Below are 22,617 nucleotides of genomic sequence, written 5' to 3'. Positions count from 1 at the left end.
AAAATATCTTCCCTGAATGTAAATGGGGCGAGGGATGTAAACAAAAGAGCACAAGTTTATGAGCTAATGAAACTTAAAAACATAGATGTTATGTTTTTGCAAGAGACACACAGCACAAAGGAAAATGAAGTTGAATGGATGAAGGAGTGGGAAGGAAAGATTGTTTTGAGTCAGAAGACTGCTCTTAGTGCTGGGGTGGCTGTTTTATTCTCAAAGACCTGCCTACCAATATCTTATGATGTTATTGAAGTAATACAAGGCCGTTTAATTAAGATAATAGCAAAGTTTGAAAATGTTACTTTAGAATTGATAAATGTTTATGCTCCTGTGAAGTCAATGGAAAGAATGTTGTTTCTTGAAACTTTATGTGGTAGTCTGAAACAATGTAATATGGAAAGTTTTCTAATACTGGGTGGAGATTTTAATTGTACAAGCAATGATTTAGATAGGAATCACATTGAACCTCATATAGCTTCAAAAAATAAATTATTGAATATGATTAAAACTTGGCAACTTTGTGATGTGTGGAGAAATTTTCATTGTAACGAAAGGCAATATACATGGGCTCATGTGAAAGAAAATTCTATCTCTTTAGCAAGACTGGATATGTTTTATTGTTTTAAATATCAGAAACAATGTTTTAAGTCTTGTTTTATTTGTCCTGTTGGTTTCTCTGATCACTCAATGGTAGTAGCATGTGTTTTTATTAATTCTATTAAAAGTAGGAGTGCCTATTGGCATTTTAATAGTGCTTTACTTGAAGATGCCCATTTTTGTAAATGTTTTTCGTTTTTTTGGTTGGGGTGGAGATCAAAAAAATCTTCCTTTACATCATTACAGCAGTGGTGGGATATTGGGAAGGTGCAGATACAAAAACTCTGTAATCAGTACACTTTTAATGTTACTAGAGACATGGTTCAATCCATAAGAAGTCTAGAGATGGATATTGTGGAACTTCAGACTTTAAGTGGAGCAACTGTAAATCAAAATCAATTGCAGGCTCTTAAAGGAAAAAAAGCAATATTAGCAGATCTATTAGGTACAAGGTCTCAGGGGGCATTGGTTAGATCCAGATTTCAGAATTTTTCTGAAATGGATGCCCCATCAAAGTTCTTTTTCAGTTTGGAAAGGAAAAATGGCCAAAGGAAAAATATTCAGTGTTTAAGGTCAGAAGATGGAAAAATTCTTACTGAGGTTTCTGACATTCGTAAAAGGGCTGTCAGTTTTTATAAAGAGCTGTATACCCGCAGCTTTGTCGATGACCAGTTAATGGCTGAATTTGTGGCAGATCAGCTTCCAAAAGTGAATGAGGATTCATATACAGAACTGGTATGTCCTTTAACAATAGATGAAGTTTTTAATGCTTTGCAGAGTATGAAAACTGGTAAAGCACCAGGTATAGATGGGTTTCCTGTTGAATTTTATAAAGCTTTTTGGCATTTGTTAGGAGAAGATCTACTTGCAGTTTTAAGTGATAGTTTGGATAAAGGACAACTGCCACTAAGCTGCAGAAGAGCGGTTTTAACCTTGCTCCCTAAGAAAGGTGATCTCAAAGAGATAAAAAACTGGAGACCAGTTTCTTTATTATGCACTGATTATATGATCTTATCAAAAGCTTTGGCAAACAGACTGAAAGAAGTAATTGGACAGGTTATACATTTAGATCAATCTTATTGTGTACCTAATAGATCAATAGTGGATAATATATCCTTAATTCGGGATGTTTTGGAAGTCTCAAGACTGTTGGGAAAAAAATGTGGTCTAATTTCCCTAGATCAAGAAAAGGCGTTTGATCGGGTGGATCATCAGTTTTTATGGTATATTTTTGAAACTTTGGGTTTTCCACCTGCTTTCACTGCCTTTGTTAAAGTGCTCTATGAGGATATTGAAAGTGTACTGAAAATCAATGGTGGTTTGAGTAGCCCTTTTAAAATAGAAAGGGGAATTAGACAAGGATGTCCTTTGTCAGGTATGCTTTATTCAATGGCAATAGAACCTATGCTACATAAAATTAGGACTCGTTTAGATGGTTTTAGATATGAGAGTACTTTTCCACCTATAAAACTATCAGCTTATGCAGATGATGTATTGGTTTTAACCAGTGGACAGGATGATATTGATAAACTGGTTGATATTGTTAATGTTTATTCAAAAATTTCATCTGCAAAAGTAAATTGGGCTAAAAGTTCAGCATATAGGGTCGGAAAATGGAATGAAGGAGAACTGGACTTACCGGGTGAGATGGTTTGGTCACAAAGAGGTCTTAAATATCTTGGAATTTTTTTGGGTGATGAAAGAGTAATGCAAAGAAACTGGGAAAATGTTCTGGAAAATGTTGAAGGAAGGTTAGGAAGGTGGAAGTGGATTTTACCTAAAATATCTTTTAGGGGGAGAGCATTAATCATTAATAATTTAGTAGCCTCCTCATTATGGCACAGGTTATCCGTTCTAGAGCCTCCGGTAGGGGTTCTTGGAAAAATACAGGTCAAGATGATGAATTTCTTTTGGGATAAATTACATTGGTTACCACGAAATGTTCTTTATCTTCCAAAGGAAGAAGGTGGACAAGGGGTTGTTGATCTTGTAAGTAGGAAAGTAGCTTTTAGGCTACAGTTTGTTCAAAAGTTTTTATATAGACCCAATTTATCCTGGTTTGGACCAGCCTGTTGTCTTTTAAGTAAGGTTGGAGGGTGGGGTTTTAGAAAAAATATTTTTTGGACAGATTGTAAGAGTTTTCATTTGAAGTCTATTTCTTCTTTTTATGAGAGTGTAAGAAGAGCATGGTGTATGGTACAGGTAAAAAGATCATTGTCATGTAATTCTCTGTATTGGTTTTTGGAAGAACCTTTGATTAATGGTGCTCGACTGGAGTTTTGTGGAAATACAACTTTATGGTTGATGCAAGCATTAACACAAGCCAGAGTTGTTAAAATGAAAGATTTAATAGAAGTGGCTGGTTTCAAGTTGGACAATGCTGATGCACTTGCGCAGAGACTTGGAATTAAATCAAAGAGGACTGCCCATCTTTTGTTAAAGAAGTGGCGAGAGAATTTGAGTGATGAAGACTGGAACTTTGTGTCGAGTCAAGCGCTTCCTGATAAAACAGATATTTTTCCTTGTATGGTGATCTCTAAAAGTGTAATTGAAAATGAACATGTTTTAATGACTAAAGGGATTTTGAGAGACTTTATTTTTGATACAATGGGTGGAAAGAGTTTATATAAAGTTTGTGTGAAGGTGATAAATAAAGACAAATTAAAAAGAATGGATACACCTTGGAGAGACCATTTAAGTGTTGATATTGAAGTCAAACCTTTTTGGGGCTCTTGTTACAAACCACCATTGACTAAAAATGTGGGTGATCTTCAATGGCGAATTTTACATGGGATTGTTGCTGTAAATGCTTTTATCTCAGTGTTGAATCCAAGTGTGCAAGATTGCTGTCCTTTTTGTGATCAAAGAGAAACCATATTTCATTGTTTTTTACATTGTGAGAGATTAAGATATTTGTTTGCTTTATTGGAGATTATATTTACTGATGTTAATGAAATTTTTACAATGGTTGTGTTTATTTTTGGTTTTAATTATTGTAAAAGGAAAAAGAGGAAAGGACGGTTGTTAAATTTTATTTTGGGTCAAGCCAAAATGGCAGTTTATATCAGTAGGAAATATAAAAGTGCTCATGGTACCAGTAAAAATGTTGAATGTTTGTTCAAGGGACTCATAAAAGCTAGAGTAAAACATGATTTTATTTTCTACTCTCATATAAAGAAATTGGAAGAGTTTGAAGCGGTTTGGAGTGTAGAAAAAGTTGTGTGCTGTATTGAAAATGATGCTTTGAAATTTGTTGGAGTTTTTGAGTAATTGTGATTTTGTAAGTTGTACCTGAATTTGTGTAGTTAATAAATATGTGGTTAAATCTCTCTCTCTCTCTCTCTCTCTCTCTCTCTCTCTCTCTCTCTCTCTCTCTCTCTCTCTCTCTCTCTCTCTCTCTCTCTCTCTCTCTCTCTCTCTCTCTCTCTCTCTCTCTCTCTCTCTCTCTCTCTCTCTGTGTGTGTGTGTGTCTCTCTGTGTGTGTGTGTGTCTCTCTCTCTCTCTGTGTGTGTGTGTGTGTGTGTCTCTCTCTCTCTCTCTGTGTGTGTGTGTGTGTCTCTCTCTCTCTCTCTGTGTGTGTGTGTGTGTCTCTCTCTCTCTCTGTGTGTGTGTGTGTCTCTCTCTCTCTCTCTGTGTGTGTGTGTGTCTCTCTCTCTCTCTCTCTCTCTGTGTGTGTGTGTGTGTGTCTCTCTCTCTCTCTCTCTCTGTGTGTGTGTGTGTGTGTCTCTCTCTCTCTCTCTGTGTGTGTGTGTGTGTGTCTCTCTCTCTCTCTCTCTGTGTGTGTGTGTGTGTCTCTCTCTCTCTCTGTGTGTGTGTCTCTCTCTCTCTCTCTCTCTGTGTGTGTGTCTCTCTCTCTCTCTCTCTCTCTCTGTGTGTGTGTGTGTCTCTCTCTCTCTCTCTCTGTCTCTCTCTCTCTCGCTCAAATTCAAATTCAAATGAGCTTTATTAGCATGACTGTGAAACACAATGTTGCCAAAGCATCAACATATTATATATAAGTAATAAAACAAACAAACAAAACATATATGTACAGATCATGTCATATGTAGCATAGTAAATATAAATAAAAAGATAAATGCAGTCGGTCTCTCTAGAGAATTAGCTGACTCTGGCGTTGTGAATAGCTAACACATATTTAGCCGCTAGTGCAGCTGTACTATCATCTTCTCCCAGTAAGAAGAACATTTTGTCAGTGTCGCTCAGTTCAGAGAATGATGGAATTAAGATTTCAAACCTGGGCAGAAAGGTTTCTCTTATACTGGTGTATTTAGAGCAGAAGAGCAGAAAGTGTTCCTCATCCTCGATGTGCTGTAGGTCACAGTGTCTACAGATCCTCTGCTCTCTCTCTGTCTTCCTCTCTCTATCTCTAGATCATGCTCACTTCATCTGTATTTGGAGAGGATTTGTCTTTCTTTAAAATGTTTAATAAATAGATAACTGGCCAATTTAGTGGTTCTATTGAGGGCCGAGTAACATTGCAGTTTATTCTGGAGGGCAAAATGTGCTTTTAGTGCTTGATCATGAGTGACTTTTAGATGTTTGTGGATATGGTTAATAAAAGGTTTGGGGTTGATGGACGAGTTGAAGAGCGAGTGAGTTCAGAGGATGAGGTTCTGCTGAGCTTTCATTGGCGAGGAGGGCTTTATATTGCACTGACTCTGGGTCAGACTGATGGAGGTGATGCCAGAACTGAACACATCTCTTCTGGATCTCCATGTTCAGCGGGTACAGGCCCAGCTCAGCCCTGCAGGCCGCAGTGGACGTCTTTCTGAGACCGGCACATTCATCATCAAACCAGACATCCTTTCTCTTTCTCTGTCCATTGGTTCTATGTTTGGTTTGCTGTTTAATATTAGATAGAGTTATCAATGTTACGAATGTTATTTAAGTTTTTTGTTGCTAAATTTATTCCATTAATATCTAAGGTGAAATCAGTGGACATAAAGTCATCTAGCATTTTTAATATAGTCGGATTGTTCATATTTTCTTTGAATTGTTCTGAGTTGGATTGATTCCACTTGAGTTTCTGTTTCAGAGGAAACAGTTTTTCAGCTTCAGGTGGAGCAGTTTTGGTTATTTGACATGGGGCTTTCAGATAAAGCACAGTTTGGCAGTGATCGGACATCGGGAGCTGAGGTCTGACTGTGAAGGCATTGATAAAACTTTGATCAATATCTGTTATTGAATAATCAACCACACTGGCTCCTAATCTGGAGCAGTAAGTGAATCTACCTAATGTATCTCCACGAGTTCTGCCGTTACTGATGTATAATCCTAAACCTTTACAGAGTTTCAACATTTGTTTTCCACTAATGTTCACTGAAGTATCATAGCTGTTTCTCGGTGTGATATTAGATGAGGGATGAAACGTGGTGTCATTGGGGATGTGGTCATTATCTACAATATTTACATAATCAATTTCTCGCCCTGTTCTGGCGTTTAAGTCTCCGCAGATGAGGATGTTTCCTCTGGACTGAAAGTGTAAGATGTCAGTCTGTAATGTTGGGAAGCTTTGCTCTTCGTAATAGGGAGAGTCATGAGGTGGAATATAGATTGCACAGAGATAAAGATTAGACTGATATATGACGGATTTCACTTCAAGCCAAATGGATGATTTTCCACTTTTAGCAACTTTAATCGAATGCTTTAAATCGTCTTTGTGCCATATAAGTATTCCACCTGAGTCTCGGCCACATTTAATTTTAGAATTTTTTGATGAAGGAACCATAATTTCCTTGTATCCTATTGGACAATGTAAGGTCTCATTACTACGACACCACGTCTCATGAAAGATAAAGATGTCCATGTCTGTTACACTGCTGAGTAAGTCTTGGTCTGCAGTCTTATTACCAAAAGTAGAAGAGTGCAGACCTTGTATATTCCAACAACTGATTTTAAATGATTTCATGAATAGGTGTGTGTGTGTGTGTGTGTGCTATGCAGGTTATGTCCTCAGCCTGGAGCAGATGAGTTCAGCGGCTGCAGGGTTCTGTGGTTGTTAAGCGGCCGCTGCGTAGCTCTTGTGTTGGGATGGAGGTCCGGTGGTCCGTCTGGGCTCTGCTGGAGGACGAGGGCTTCTCTGTGTTGTGTAGCTCTTGTGTTGGGATGGAGGTCCGGTGGTCCGTCTGGGCTCTGCTGGAGGACGAAGGCTTCTCTGTGTTGTGTAGCTCTTGTGTTGGGATGGAGGTCCGGTGGTCCGTCTGGGCTCTGCTGGAGGACGAGGGCTTCTCTGTGTTGTGTAGCTCTTGTGTTGGGATGGAGGTCCGGTGGTCCGTCTGGGCTCTGCTGGAGGACGAAGGCTTCTGTGTTGTGTAGCTCTTGTGTTGGGATGGAGGTCCGGTGGTCCGTCTGGGCTCTGCTGGAGGACGAAGGCTTCTCTGTGTTGTGTAGCTCTTGTGTTGGGATGGAGGTCCGGTGGTCCGTCTGGGCTCTGCTGGAGGACGAAGGCTTCTCTGTGTTGTGTAGCTCTTGTGTTGGGGTGGAGGTCCGGTGGTCCGTCTGGGCTCTGCTGGAGGACGAAGGCTTCTCTGTGTTGTGTAGCTCTTGTGTTGGGATGGAGGTCCGGTGGTCCGTGTGGGCTCTGCTGGAGGACGAGGGCTTCTCTGTGTTGTGTAGCTCTTGTGTTGGGATGGAGGTCCGGTGGTCCGTCTGGGCTCTGCTGGAGGACGAGGGCTTCTCTGTGTTGTGTAGCTCTTGTGTTGGGATGGAGGTCCGGTGGTCCGTCTGGGCTCTGCTGGAGGACGAAGGCTTCTCTGTTTTGTGTAGCTCTTGTGTTGGGATGGAGGTCCGGTGGTCCGTCTGGGCTCTGCTGGAGGACGAGGGCTTCTCTGTGTTGTGTAGCTCTTGTGTTGGGATGGAGGTCCGGTGGTCCGTGTGGGCTCTGCTGGAGGACGAGGGCTTCTCTGTGTTGCGTAGCTCTTGTGTTGGGATGGAGGTCCGGTGGTCCGTCTGGGCTCTGCTGGAGGACGAGGGCTTCTCTGTGTTGTGTAGCTCTTGTGTTGGGGTGGAGGTCCGGTGGTCCGTGTGGGCTCTGCTGGAGGACGAGGGCTTCTCTGTGTTGTGTAGCTCTTGTGTTGGGATGGAGGTCCGGTGGTCCGTGTGGGCTCTGCTGGAGGACGAGGGCTTCTCTGTGTTGTGTAGCTCTTGTGTTGGGATGGAGGTCCGGTGGTCCGTCTGGGCTCTGCTGGAGGACGAGGGCTTCTCTGTGTTGTGTAGCTCTTGTGTTGGGATGGAGGTCCGGTGGTCCGTCTGGGCTCTGCTGGAGGACAAGGGCTTCTCTGTGTTGTGTAGCTCTTTATGTTGGGATGGAGGTCCGGTGGTCCGTCTGAGCTCTGCTGGAGGACGAGGGCTTCTTTGTGTAGCTCTTGTGTTGGGATGGAGGTCCGGTGGTCCGTCTGGGCTCTGCTGGAGGACAAGGGCTTCTCTGTGTTGTGTAGCTCTTTATGTTGGGATGGAGGTCCGGTGGTCCGTCTGGGCTCTGCTGGAGGACGAGGGCTTCTTTGTGTAGCTCTTGTGATGGGGTGGAGGTCCGGTGGTCCGTGTGGGCTCTGCTGGAGGACGAAGGCTTCTCTGTGTTGTGTAGCTCTTGTGTTGGGATGGAGGTCCGGTGGTCCGTCTGGGCTCTGCTGGAGGACGAAGGCTTCTCTGTGTTGTGTAGCTCTTGTGTTGGGATGGAGGTCCGGTGGTCCGTGTGGGCTCTGCTGGAGGACGAAGGCTTCTCTGTGTTGTGTAGCTCTTGTGTTGGGATGGAGGTCCGGTGGTCCGTCTGGGATCTGCTGGAGGACGAAGGCTTCTCTGTGTTGTGTAGCTCTTGTGATGGGGTGGAGGTCCGGTGGTCCGTGTGGGCTCTGCTGGAGGACGAGGGCTTCTCTGTGTTGTGTAGCTCTTGTGTTGGGATGGAGGTCCGGTGGTCCGTGTGGGCTCTGCTGGAGGACGAAGGCTTCTCTGTGTTGTGTAGCTCTTGTGTTGGGATGGAGGTCCGGTGGTCCGTCTGGGCTCTGCTGGAGGACGAAGGCTTCTCTGTGTTGTGTAGCTCTTGTGTTGGGATGGAGGTCCGGTGGTCCGTGTGGGCTCTGCTGGAGGACGAAGGCTTCTCTGTGTTGTGTAGCTCTTGTGTTGGGATGGAGGTCCGGTGGTCCGTCTGGGCTCTGCTGGAGGACGAAGGCTTCTCTGTGTTGTGTAGCTCTTGTGATGGGGTGGAGGTCCGGTGGTCCGTGTGGGCTCTGCTGGAGGACGAGGGCTTCTCTGTGTTGTGTAGCTCTTGTGATGGGGTGGAGGTCCGGTGGTCCGTGTGGGCTCTGCTGGAGGACGAAGGCTTCTCTGTGTTGTGTAGCTCTTGTGATGGGGTGGAGGTCCGGTGGTCCGTGTGGGCTCTGCTGGAGGACGAAGGCTTCTCTGTGTTGTGTAGCTCTTGTGATGGGGTGGAGGTCCGGTGGCCCGTGTGGGCTCTGCTGGAGGACGAGGGCTTCTCTGTGTTGTGTAGCTCTTGTGATGGGGTGGAGGTCCGGTGGTCCGTGTGGGCTCTGCTGGAGGACGAGGGCTTCTCTGTGTTGTGTAGCTCTTGTGTTGGGATGGAGGTCCGGTGGTCCGTGTGGGCTCTGCTGGAGGACGAAGGCTTCTCTGTGTTGTGTAGCTCTTGTGATGGGGTGGAGGTCCGGTGGTCCGTGTGGGCTCTGCTGGAGGACGAAGGCTTCTCTGTGTTGTGTAGCTCTTGTGATGGGGTGGAGGTCCGGTGGTCCGTGTGGGCTCTGCTGGAGGACGAGGGCTTCTCTGTGTTGTGTAGCTCTTGTGATGGGGTGGAGGTCCGGTGGTCCGTGTGGGCTCTGCTGGAGGACGAGGGCTTCTCTGTGTTGTGTAGCTCTTGTGATGGGGTGGAGGTCCGGTGGTCCGTGTGGGCTCTGCTGGAGGACGAGGGCTTCTCTGTGTTGTGTAGCTCTTGTGTTGGGGTGGAGGTCCGGTGGTCCGTGTGGGCTCTGCTGGAGGACGAAGGCTTCTCTGTGTTGTGTAGCTCTTGTGATGGGGTGGAGGTCCGGTGGTCCGTGTGGGCTCTGCTGGAGGACGAGGGCTTCTCTGTGTTGTGTAGCTCTTGTGATGGGGTGGAGGTCCGGTGGTCCGTGTGGGCTCTGCTGGAGGACGAAGGCTTCTCTGTGTTGTGTAGCTCTTGTGATGGGGTGGAGGTCCGGTGGTCCTTCTGGGCTCTGCTGGAGGACGAGGGCTTCGCCTGTTATCGGAGTTTCTGTTGTTTCTTGCTGTGTTTCCAAGGGCTGTGCTTTTCAGCACACTGGCGAAGACTTTCACTCCTTGCTTATTGAGATGTATGTGGTCATACATATGATGAGGCTGTATGTCTTTGTGATGGGCGAGATGAACATTAGGAATGAGTGCGCAGCTTCTGGAGAGTTCCACATTATTCCCGTGGATGACGTGGAAAGGCACATCGGTGCGTGGCAGCAGTGTGGACAGAGTTACTCTAGCCTCTGGGAAGCGTTGTGTGGCTCTGATCGCCACCTCTCTCATCATAGGAGCCACACGGCCCTTCATGGCCCTTAAATCATTCGTCCCTGTGTGGATTACGATGTGCTTGTAGTTTTCATGTTTACTCTCAGACAGGATCTGAAAAGCACTTCTTGTGTTTGGGCACCAGATTTTCTTGGCTCTCATGTTTGGTAGCAGAAGTCTCTCATTGACATATTTCCCGTTAGAGTCCGTCAGGATAAGAGCATGTGTTTCTCCCAGGTCCTGTGCAGAGGAGCTGTGGATCTGGGGTGCAGGATCAGTCGAGCAGTGAGGTTCTTCTTCCACGGGCTGCTGTTCAGGTTGAGGGTTTTCCATGAGCATCTCTGGACGAGTCAAGGGTTTGGCAGAAGACTCTTTAGGGGCTGAAACAGAGTTGAGTCTTTCTTTCAGATCTGTGATGAGTTCATCTTTGGTGTGGAGTACTGACTTCAAGGCCGATAACTCCTCCTGCATTTCTTTTCTAACTTCCGTTAGTTTTCTTCCTAAAGTTGATTTTACTTCCCTTAGTTCATCTTTGGTTTTCTGAAGTTCTTCTGTCATTTCTTCTCTGTGTCTCTGCAGAGATTCAACTTCTTGTTTTAAGTTCTTTGTCAATTGTCACTTGTTCCATGTTGTTGTCTTTCAGGTGGGATAGTATTAATTCTTTTATCTCCACGACTTCTACTTCCAGAAGTGAAAAGTTGTCTTTCATTCTTGACATTGGAGATGGAATGGTAGTTGCTGAAGTCACTGTCGTCTTTAGAACTGATTTTTCAGGAGAGGGAACAATGTTCATATTCTTGTCCACTTCATCAGACAGTGCCAGGTTTTTTATTAATTCAAAATCTTTAATGAAGATCTTGAGAGCAGACTCTGATCCCTGGGCCATGACAGTGCCATTTTGATACAAGTTCAGGGTCAAAAATCTTGTTTCATCATTTTTTTCAGCATCTTCAAATGCTAAGATCTGTCTGCCTTTACAGATGCCTCTTTTCTTGGTAAAGGTGAAATGTTGACAGAAGGCAGTGTGCCATAAAGGGCTGTGTTCGGTGTGAAAGAGCAGGTTGTTCATGGCACTGTGTTCTTGTAGATCCGCAAACAGTGTGTCGGGCATCTCCTTCATCTGCTTGTGTCTGAGCATCAGCCTGGAGGCCTCAGAGCTCTTCTGAGGGTAGATGAAGGGGCGTGGCCAGGATGATGCGTTGGCCATCATTGATTTGGAATGTAAACAATCAACTGAAATAACTGCCACTGTTTTGAATTGTTTTTGTTTATCATCCCCCAGTGGAGATATACAACTGGTAAAAATGAGTAAATAAGCCAAAAATGGGGAAAATATGACTTTCACTGATTTCTTTAAAATTCCAGTTGTGTCCAAAATGTCCAAGAATGTTTTTTCTGTGCTGTTCTTTCAAACAGGAATCAAGCAAAAGTCCAAAGAGAGATAAATAGCACTGTCTATTCAAAATGTTTTTACCTCTCTTATCCTGCAATTTTTTTTTTATAGTGGCTGTTGTTGCTGTTGTTGTTGTTGTTTAGCTTGATTTTATCCTTTTCCAACATGAGTATCCTCTTCTGCAGAGGTTATCCTGTGATCAGCTTCTCTTGAACTTTTCCTCAAATTCAGGTGTGACAGTGTAAAAAAAACTGTCCAGATTCAACAAAATCTTTGTTTAGATGTTGTCTAGATGTTGTTGTATGTTGAATCCTCTTTTTTCATTAGCTTGTTAGCAAATAAATCTTATTTTTCTTGCAATTTATCTGGAGCTCAACTCAAGTGTGACTTGTCTCCTTGACAACTCTCTCTCTCTCTCTCTCTCTCTCTCTCTCTCTCTCTCTCTGTGTGTGTGTCTCTCTCTCTCTCTCTCTCTCTCTCTCTCTCTCTCTCTCTCTCTCTCTCTCTCTCTGTGTGTGTGTCTCTCTCTCTCTCTCTCTCTCTCTCTCTTTCTCTCTCTCTTTCTCTCTCTCTCTCTCTCTCTCTCTGTGTGTGTGTGTGTGTGTGTGTGTAGGAGGCGTTGAGCATCGCTAAAGCTCAGGTGGAGATGGGCGCTCAGGTTCTGGACATTAACATGGACGAGGGGATGCTGGACGGAGCGGCTGCTATGACTCGCTTCTGTAACCTCATCTCGTCTGAGCCGGACGTCGCGAAGGTGAGGCTTCATCACAAGTGTGACCAGTTCAGTGACCACGCTCCACAGATACGCTCTGGATCAAAACTGCATTGAGGAATAAAAAGCTCAGATTGTCGTATATTTGTGTTAGTCACACTTTATTAGTTTATTCTGAATCACGCTAACAAACAGAATCAACTCGCTCTCTCTATTAGATTTAGATTCTAACACTTTTCTGTTGTTCTCCTCGTGTGTAAGTCACTTTGGATAAAAGCATCTGCTAAATGAATAAATGTGAACGTGTATGTTAGTTTTCCTCACTCCACCACAAATCCGCTACAGTTCACCGTATTCAGAACAGGAATAACAAATAGAAATCTGTATAAAACAAGCCATTTATAATACCATTCATTATTAACAAGGTATATTTTAGACACCAAGCCTGAGATCATTTATTTAAAGTGAAACAGAAGCTACAGGCGTGTGTGAATGCACATATACACATCTGGTTCAGCAGCAGGACAGATGTGTGGCTTTACACAGGTCAGTGTCAGGAACCAGACTGTGGTCTGCTACTGAGTGACCTCTGACCCCTGACCTCTGCTGCAGGTGCCGCTGTGCATCGACTCGTCAAACTTCGCGGTCATCGAGGCGGGTCTGAAGTGCTGTCAGGGCAAATGCATCGTCAACAGCATCAGCCTCAAAGAGGGCGAGGAGGACTTCCTGCGACGGGCGAGACGGGTCCGTCGCTACGGCGCCGCTGTGGTCGTCATGGCGTTTGATGAAGAAGGACAGGTGGCTTCCAGTTTATTAAATTATTATAACATTAGTATTTTTACTTTTTCATTTAATTTGAATTCGATTGTGTTGTCGTTCAAAGCCTGTATGGTTTTCTGAGCATCGGAACCAAAATAACATCAGACCACACTGACCTTCATTGTGTTGGGTTTGGAATGACATGAGTGTGAGTAAATGATGACAGAATGATCATTCAGAGAAAGCTGAGCTTGTTTCAGTGTTGATGTGAAAGAACACACAGGCAGTGTCCCTGTGTCTCGGTCACCCAAATAAAAGATCATATTCAGCTCATGAGAGAATCCAGAGGCTGTCAGAATACTGATACCTATGAAATATCTTCATATACATATGAGATAAGTCATTTACTTTTTAAAGCTACAGAAGCTTAAACATTGTATAATATTGTGGTCTTGCATCATCGACGCATGGTTTATCTCGACACACTCTGTGTTGTGTGAAGCACTATATGAATGAGGAGACTCATCTGCTGGTGTGTTGTAGGCGACCGAGACGGATCAGAAGGTGAAGATCTGCTCGCGTGCGTATCATCTGCTGATCAGTCAGGTGGGCTTTGACCCCAATGACATCATCTTTGACCCCAACATCCTGACCATCGGCACTGGCATGGAGGAGCACAGCATGTACGCCATCAACTTCATCAGAGCCACGCGGATCATCAAGGTGTGTGTGACGGCCAGCGACGAGCCGCTCCGGGCCGGAGGATCTCTGTGTTAACCATCTGTGTGTGTGTGTGTGTGTGTGTAGGAGAGTCTGCCCGGCGCCAGGGTCAGCGGGGGTCTCTCTAACCTCTCGTTCTCCTTCAGAGGGATGGAAGCCATCAGAGAGGCCATGCACGGAGTCTTCCTCTACCACGCCATCAAGGTCAGTGCGTCTCCTCTCACGGATCACCAGGTGTTTCCTACTGCAAACTCATGTTTGAGGTGTGTGTGTGTGTGTGTGTGTGTGTGTGTGTGTGTGTGTGCGCAGGACGGCATGGACATGGGAATCGTGAACGCTGGTAATCTGCCAGTGTATGATGACATTGATAAAGAGCTGCTGCTGCTGTGTGAGAACATCATCTGGAACCGAGACCCAGAAGCCACAGAGAAGCTCCTGCTGTACGCACAGGTACAGAACCAGAACCAGAGCCTGGAGACGCTGGCTCTGTTATTAGGTGCAAACACTCCAACAGTAGGTGTGTGTACGTTCGGACATTCAGAATCAATCCACTTAGATTTCAGATTCTGGAAGATAGTTTTGGGTTCATGTAAACATTGAGTATTTCTGTATAGATATTCTGAATATACACTGCTGTTCAAAAGCAAGATTTTTCATGTGTTTTAAGAAGTCCCTTCTGCTCTCAGGGATGCATTTATTTGATCAGAAATACGGGAAAAAAACATGAAATATCATTGCAATTTAAAATAGTTTTTTTTTTAATACACTTTAAATTCTAATGTATTTCTGTGATGCTCCGCTGTATTTTCAGCATCATTCCTCCAGTCTTCAGTGTCACATGATCTTCAGAAATCATGAATAATATGATGATTTTATTTCAGAAAATGATTTGCTGCTTCACATTGTTTTGGAACCTGTGATTAATGTTGATGAATAAAAAGTTAAAAAGAACAGCATTTATTCAAATTAGAACATCTTTTCTAGCAATGTAAGTCTTTATTATCATATAAAGAAAAGAAAGAAAAAAAAATACTGACCCCAAACGTCTGAAGAGCAGTGTACATCAGAGCAACTTTTTAGCAGACATTTAGTAAATAAACGTCTGAACATGTGCATCGCTTCACTGCTCCAGTGTTTCCTGTTACTGGAGTATTTCAGGTCTAGCTTCGTTCAGATCAGGCTCTGTTGGAAGTCTTGAGTAATATGTGATGCTTCATGTATTAGCTGGATGAATCAGTAGATTGTGTCGACGTGACCGCTCTGTGTTCCTCGTGTTATAATGTGTTTCTGCTGTGGATGATGTAGAATAACACTAAAGGAGGGAAGAAAGTGGTTCAGACGGACGAGTGGAGGCTGGGCAGCGTGGAGGAGCGGCTGGAGTACGCTCTCATCAAGGTCTGACACATGAACACACACACTTCCTCATGTTTCAGAGCTGAAGTCTTCAGCGTGATGAGAGGTCATGTGTTCTCAGGGGATAGAGAAGTATGTGGTGGAGGACACGGAGGAGGCGCGCGCTCAGACCCAGCGCTATCCTCGACCCCTGCGCGTCATCGAGGGCCCGCTCATGAACGGCATGAAGACCGTCGGAGATCTGTTCGGAGCCGGGAAGATGTTCTTACCTCAGGTAACAATCAAACACGGCACAGAAGATGAAGATGAAGTTATCGGCTTCTCTTATTGCCTTTGATGCTTCCGTGAACATCCATGGAATCTTTTCATTCCTCAAAAGTTTCTATAGTAGAAAATGTTTCTGTGATTATGAAAATGATATTTATAAGGGCTTTTTTTTTTTGAGAAGATTCATTGATGCAAGATTCTAAACCAAAATTTTCTGGAGTAACTGAGGAAATATTCAGAGTAAGTGTGTGTGTGTGTGTGTGTGTGTGTGTGTGTGTGGGCAGGTGATCAAATCGGCCCGTGTGATGAAGAAAGCTGTGGGTCATCTGATTCCCTTCATGGAGCGAGAGCGAGAGCAGATGATGTCCTCCGGCTCTGCTGAGGACGTGGTGAGCGTCTCCTCCAAGGGCGTAACTTTGGGTCTACCATTGGGGGGGTTAAACTCGCGGCATATTTATTTATTTATTAATTTATTGTATTATTTTCTTGTGTAAAAGGTAACATGCTAATTTGCATAATTTAATTATGCAATCCCCCCCAAAACGGGTGACTGTATTGGAGCAAACAGCAGTTACAATTCAGTGACATTGGTTCTACACAGTCCCTGGCAGCCTCTGGCTTTACCTCATAGGACACTGGCAAACCAACATCTAGCCAGCCAACTCCAGTCAACAAAACAAATCATCAGCTAACTCAGTGTTTCTCAAACGTTTCTGCCATTCCCCACTTCAGAGATAGGAAAGGGTTCCGAGCCCCACCTGTCCCCAATCACCCCAACAAAATGTTAATAAACTAGGCTTTAAGTTTAACTGTTAAAATGTATTTTATTAACATCACATTTTAAAAACTTAACATCAAATAACAGCATTAAAAATTTTCAAATAAAGAAAATGAAAGTGCAATTATATTATCACTTTGCATGAAATAAGACTCAAAATTAGATTAAAAAATAATAATAATTGTGTTTGCATTTAGCTTCTGATAACATCAATACAAGTGTGGACTAACATTAACCTAGTTGTGCTTTGATTCATTTTGACACTTTGCAAAATCCATGCAAAAAGAACAACAAAAAAACAAACAAACAAACAAAAATAAAAATAATCTCAAATTGAACCAGAGGTGGTAAATTCCTAATAATGTACGTATTTTTTTAGGTATTTTAATAAGATAGATACCTAAAATACGTTGCGCATACAGCTCAAGTAATGCGATCGTTATAAAGGTGTTTGAACAACAAAACACATCCACTTGCACATATTTGACAATCGGAATATCCGATATATCCTGCTATAGCTAACACATTTGTGAAATTTTGAATAAAAAAGGAAATAAAAGCAGATCATCAGTCATTCAGCACTATTGTGGCTACGGTGTGACAAGCAATGAATGGCGCGTCTCCATGGGAACCATAAAGCGATACTACGATCAATAACGGTAGCCTTGAAATACTTTTAAACTTACGTGTGAAGAGGTTAAGTAACGTCAAGGCTTACATTTAAATGTGTCTTTGTTTTGAGTGTATGGTCAATAAATAAAGGAATTAAAAAGATGGGCACAAAACCTGTTTGTCATGTTTCTATTCCCCACACTTTGAGAAACGCTGAGCTAACTTAACAGCTAACTTAAGGGTACCTCCGTTTGGTCAGGATTTTTCGTTTTTCTTTTTTTTTTCTTTTTTCTTTTTTTTTTGGCTGGTGTCGACAAACAATGAAAAATCGTTGTCTGGCTGCCTTTCAGTGTCCTTTTCATCTTTCCGTCAGCTTTCTCCAACCAGTCATCCCATCGACTGTGCAAAATAGTGAACAAACTTGGTACAGAAAGCGGGTTGGGTAATACCAGAGACTTTGGTAATACCAAATCGGTGCGGTGGGCGGGGGGTACATTACAGATTATTTAAAATATGATACTATCTTTCTTGCTGGCAAATGAAATTAATAAAGAAAATGAACAAAAGTATTCATTCTGAATATTTCATATCTATTTTAATCTGAATGATGTGATGATATTGGGGGGGTTATATTAGCTGGATCTGATTTTTGGGGGGGTCATGACCCCCGTAACCCCTGTGCAAATTACGCGCATGGTCTCCTCACAAGACAGTGGGCTTTATTTAATAGTGAAGGAGCCTGAGGATCTGATCACGCGTGTGCAGAATGATGTCCTCTCAGTTCAGCTGGTGTGTGTGTGTGTGTGTGTGTGGTTCTCCAGGACCCGTATCAGGGGACGATTCTGCTGGCCACAGTGAAGGGAGACGTCCATGACATTGGAAAAAACATTGTAGGCGTTGTGTTGGGATGCAACAACTTCCGGTGAGTCTGAGATACTGACGGATCAGTCTGCAGAGAGTGTGTGTGTGTGTGTGTGTGTGTTTGTGTCTGAATGCTGGTGTTAAGTGGCTCTTCAGACGCTAACAGCTGCCGGTGTTTGATGTCAGACGGGTAAACACTGCCATCAGTCACTCTAACACCACCGTGTGTGTGTGTGTGTGTGTGTGTGTCTCCGCAGGGTCATTGATCTGGGAGTGATGATTCCCTGTGACAGGATCCTGCGGGAGGCCATTCAAAACAAAGCAGGTCAGTTTCAGTGTCTCTCAGCTGATGTTCTCCTCTCTGAAGGACTCTTGACGCGTGATGCTTTCTCTGTGTGTGTGTGTGTGTAGACATCATCGGTCTGTCGGGTCTCATCACACCATCACTGGATGAAATGATTCATGTAGCTAAAGAGATGGAGCGTCTGGGTCTGAAGACTCCTCTGCTGATCGGAGGAGCCACAACATCAAAGTAGGACTCATTTAGAGGAGATTCACCATCTACTTCCATGAGAAGCTTTTTATTTAGCCATTAACTCTTGTAAAGATTCTGATCCGTTTCCATGAATCAGTTCTAGAGTTAATTTCAGTGAATCAATTCAAAATCCTGATTCATTTCCATCATCACTCAGAACAAATCATGCAAATCTGTGGCATTTTTGTAAAGTTTCACTGAATCGATGTCATTATTCCTCCGAAATGTGTCTGTTAATGATCGGAGTTCTTTTAGAGAGAATTTAATTGTCATGTTTAATTTGGCTCTATAGGTTTTGACCGTATTTGATGTATTCAGCTGGTTGAACTGATCATTCAAAAACATTATCATCCATTCAAACCACTTACAGTAAATATACAAAATCTGAATATCATGTAATGACTGATGTACATGAAGCGGTGCCCCAATTAAGACGTTTCTGTGATCTAAACTGATTGAACTCTGTGTGTGTGTGTGTGTGTGTGTGTGACAGGACGCACACTGCGGTGAAAATCGCCCCGCGGTACAGCTCTCCCGTGGTTCATGTTCTGGACGCGTCCCGCAGTGTAGTAGTGGTGAGACGCCCGTCTGTGTCTTTATACAGCAACAGCTAAACCCTTCTGATGATGATGAGTGTGTGTGTGTGTGTGTGCAGTGCTCTCAGCTGCTGGATGGAGGCGTCCGTGAGGACTTCTTCGAGGAGCTCCAGGAGGAGTATGAAGACATCCGACAGGATCACTACGACTCTCTGAAGGTCTGACGGTCATCAGATGGTTTTAATGCACCTCTTCATAAAGCAGCAGGTTAATGAGGAAGTGAGAGCTGACGCTGATGTGTTTCCTGCAGGAGCGACGCTTCTTGTCTCTGAGTCGAGCTCGAGAGAAGGGCCTTCACATTGACTGGCTCTCTCAACCCAGACCAGGTATCACTAGCTAAACCTGCTCAACTAGTCTCTAACCAGACCTAAACCAGCTGTGTGTGTGCACAGTCTCTGTCCATCATGAACATCAGAGAGTGTGTTTCCTCTGCAGTGCGGCCGCAGTTCTTGGGCACACATGTGTTTGACACGTATGACCTGCGTAAGCTGCTGGACTTCATCGACTGGAAGCCGTTCTTTGATGTGTGGCAGCTGCGGGGGAAATACCCCAACCGCGGATACCCCAAAATATTCAACGACAAAACCGTGGGTGCGTCTGATTTGCTGCAGTACTGAGCCGGGGGGGGGGGGGGGGCAGAGGTCAGCCTCGGTGACGTGTCTCACCCGTGTGTTTCAGGAGAGGAAGCGCGGCGTGTGCATGATGATGCGTTGAAGCTGCTGAACCAGTTGATTGACAGCCGAGGACTGCAGGCCCGTGGACTCGTGGGGTTCTGGGCCGCTCAGAGCGACGGAGACGACATTCACCTGTACACTGATGATGTCACGGCTCAAACCACCACACCTGTCGCCACCTTCTACGGCCTCAGACAGCAGGTGAGAGCGCTGGTCAGTGTGCTGCTTACTCTGACCACTGTGACCGGACGAGACCTTCTGATTGACATGTGACTGGACCAATCACAGTTAAGTGTCTTTATGTGCTGCAGGGATCTGATTTAGAGAAGATGACAATTAGTGCTGCTCCATTATGGCACAGATCATAATCACTGGTCATTTGGTCAATATTGAAATCACGTTATTATTACTCATTGACTTTGGAAACATCATGCATTTATTGCATGTAAAATTGCATAAAATTAAATTCATGTTTTGTTATTTTCTCCATCTTTTTAACATTGGATCAACTAAAAACAAATAAAATTATGTAAATGTTATAATATAAAATACAAATAACATTATATATAATTGTATACGATACTATATATATATATACTGGAAATATAATTTATATACGTGCACACACAGATAAATATCAATAGATAACCATAATTATCTTGTTTTCATAATCTGCAAAATTGCAATTAAAAGTAAAATTGGATGGCTCGTCCAGCCCTGACCACAGTAACCGAGCGGTGTGAAGAAGTGCATGACGTGATTCTCCAGCGTGTTGATGTTTGAGCTTCGTCTGCAGGCGGAGAAGGACTCGGCGAGCTCCGAGCCGTACCTGTGTCTGTCTGACTTCGTGGCTCCTCGCAGCAGCGGCGTTCAGGATTACGTGGGTCTGTTCGCCGTGTCTGTGTTTGGAGCAGAAGAACTCAGTCAGAAGTTTGAGCAGCAGGGAGATGATTACAGCAGCATCATGGTCAAAGCCCTGGCGGACCGCCTCGCTGAGGTACACACACACACACACACACACACTCATAGTGATTATTAAAACATGCTGGTTCCTGTTCTCACTGTGGACGGTCTTCACACAGGAAGAGACTGACCTGTAAGACATGTATCTGCTGGGTTGAGTTTGAGTGTGTGTGTGTGTGTGTGCGGCAGGCGTTCGCGGAGGAGCTGCACGCTCGTGTGCGCAGGGATCTGTGGGGTTACAGCGGTGAGGAGGATCTGCCGGCGTCTGACCTGCACCGGCTGCGGTATGAAGGCATCCGTCCGGCCGCAGGATACCCCAGCCAACCCGACCACACCGAGAAACACACCATGTGGAAACTCGCAGACATACAGGAGAAAACTGGTGAGAGCAGGACGCATTCAAAAAAACATCAGTTCTGAGATTCTGGGAATCGAGGCCTTCTTTCTATTCTAGAACCAAGAAACAAATTCCGAGAATGATAGAATCACGCAGCCTTTAGACACTTATGTTACCTTCTGTAGAAGAAGTGATGAGGTTCCTCAGATGTTTCTGTCCCTGTGATGAAGGGATCTGACCGTGTCTCCATCATAAAGCATCTCAGAGTGTCTCTTCATGTTCTCCTGCAGGTATCGGTCTGACAGAGTCTCTGGCCATGACTCCTGCTGCCTCCGTATCCGGCCTGTATTTCTCCAACCCCAAATCCTGCTATTTCGCTGTGGGCAAAATCACTAAAGAGCAGGTATGAACCAGACCATCTCAAAGGAAGCATTCACCAATCAGATTAAGGAAGTGGTTTTCCCAGAACAATGTCAAATTTCCACCCAATTCCAAAAGATGTGGCCAGTGGTTGTATTTGCATTTGTGTGATTGCAGGACTTTATAATGCTGCAGGAACTGTAAGTGCAGGTGTGACCTCCATCTCTGTGTGTGTGTGTGTGTGTGTGTGGGTCAGGTGGAGGATTACGCACACAGGAAGCAGATGGAGATGTCGGAGGTGGAGCGGTGGTTGGGTCCGATCCTGGGCTATGACACTGACTGACACTGAGCCGCTCGGATCTGGACGACACTGCAGAGAAAACTTCATTTTGTTTTGATGGTTTTGGCCCAGATTAGGGATTTTAATATCAAAGGGTCCAGAAAACACTTTTATCTTTACACTACAGAGGTGCCATCTAGAGCCCTGCTTTTAATTACATCTCTATTTTTAATAAAACAGCGATGAGCACTTATTTTATTTTTAGGCCTGTGGGTTTTATAAATTGATTTCTTATGAGATTTAAAGAAAATACTGGTACAAAAGACCAGCTGAACTTACAGACTCCAGCAGATCCTTTAGTCATTTCTCTTCGATTGTCATTTCATCATTTAAACTTAACAGGATTCTAGACTGTAAATTCAGTGAGGTCAGAGGTCACTTTTAGTATTAATGTTAGACAGTGGCATAGTAATCTTAAGGACGACTTGTTCAGTATGGTGCTTTAACTGTAACGCACAATCCTGCTTTTATTTTGGTTTTAGGATTTATATCAGTTTGTTAATTTGACTAATCTGAGGAAAACAATTAGTGAAACTGATAATTTAACATTTGTTAAAATGAACATTGAAAGATGTATATTTTCAAATAAATCAACATTAAATCAAAACTCTGGTGATTTATGAGTGTGTGTGAATATACTCACATTAAGGAGAATGTGTTTAAAACAGTCATTAAGCACTTGATTGTGTCGCTCACTAACACACACACACACGCATGCATTCTCACTCACACACTAACACACATGCACACTAATTCACACATGCACATTAACACATACACTCGCGCACACACACTAACACGCATGCACATGCGCTCAATATCACGCAAACTCACACATGCACACTAACACGCATGCACACTCACTCTAACACACACATCGTAAGGTTTAGTTAATGCTCATATTTCACAATGAATAATGTCATTTGTGATGCATAAAATGGAAATGTGTGTCAGAAATACTAATGTACATGTGCATATTACGGGATGACTTTTCCCCAGATATAAATAAATGTTTTCAGATTTTATGTATTGGTTAATTTGTAAATTGTATATTATTGCACACATTAGTCAGTATTAGTGTTTTATTAATAGAACAGAGTTTGGAAGCAGTTAATTTGAGCATTTTTCTATGGCATGCATCGTTTCTACTGTCCATTACAGACTAATGAGTCCATGTAGAACAGATCATGGGGCTCTTGATATTTTTATTTTTATTAATCTGTTGGATTTATTGTATTAAAATTATAATATTACATTGGTTATTT

General features: G+C 43.7%; 1 protein-coding gene across 1 annotated transcript in view; it reads left to right on the top strand.

The window, feature by feature from the left end:
* The window catches only part of mtr (5-methyltetrahydrofolate-homocysteine methyltransferase), a 46,352-nt gene extending 24,393 nt beyond the window's left edge, over positions 1-21,959 (top strand). Inside the window, exons 14-33 of the mRNA XM_059531506.1 lie at positions 12,099-12,239; positions 12,810-12,995; positions 13,500-13,679; positions 13,764-13,880; positions 13,986-14,126; positions 14,982-15,071; positions 15,151-15,303; positions 15,581-15,685; positions 17,508-17,608; positions 17,805-17,872; positions 17,959-18,079; positions 18,576-18,657; positions 18,738-18,836; positions 18,929-19,004; positions 19,114-19,269; positions 19,357-19,553; positions 20,149-20,349; positions 20,505-20,697; positions 20,943-21,055; positions 21,269-21,959. Coding sequence (XP_059387489.1) covers positions 12,099-12,239; positions 12,810-12,995; positions 13,500-13,679; positions 13,764-13,880; positions 13,986-14,126; positions 14,982-15,071; positions 15,151-15,303; positions 15,581-15,685; positions 17,508-17,608; positions 17,805-17,872; positions 17,959-18,079; positions 18,576-18,657; positions 18,738-18,836; positions 18,929-19,004; positions 19,114-19,269; positions 19,357-19,553; positions 20,149-20,349; positions 20,505-20,697; positions 20,943-21,055; positions 21,269-21,355 — 2,607 coding nt within the window. The 3' untranslated portion in view covers positions 21,356-21,959. The remainder of the gene's footprint in view (positions 1-12,098; positions 12,240-12,809; positions 12,996-13,499; positions 13,680-13,763; positions 13,881-13,985; positions 14,127-14,981; positions 15,072-15,150; positions 15,304-15,580; positions 15,686-17,507; positions 17,609-17,804; positions 17,873-17,958; positions 18,080-18,575; positions 18,658-18,737; positions 18,837-18,928; positions 19,005-19,113; positions 19,270-19,356; positions 19,554-20,148; positions 20,350-20,504; positions 20,698-20,942; positions 21,056-21,268) is intronic.
* The last annotated feature ends 658 nt before the right edge of the window (positions 21,960-22,617 follow it).

This window comes from Carassius carassius, chromosome 39, assembly GCF_963082965.1.
Source record: "Carassius carassius chromosome 39, fCarCar2.1, whole genome shotgun sequence".
Taxonomy (NCBI): domain Eukaryota; kingdom Metazoa; phylum Chordata; class Actinopteri; order Cypriniformes; family Cyprinidae; genus Carassius; species Carassius carassius.
The sequence above is the reverse complement of the archived record's forward strand: the minus strand, read 5'-3'. Positions and strand labels throughout refer to the sequence as shown.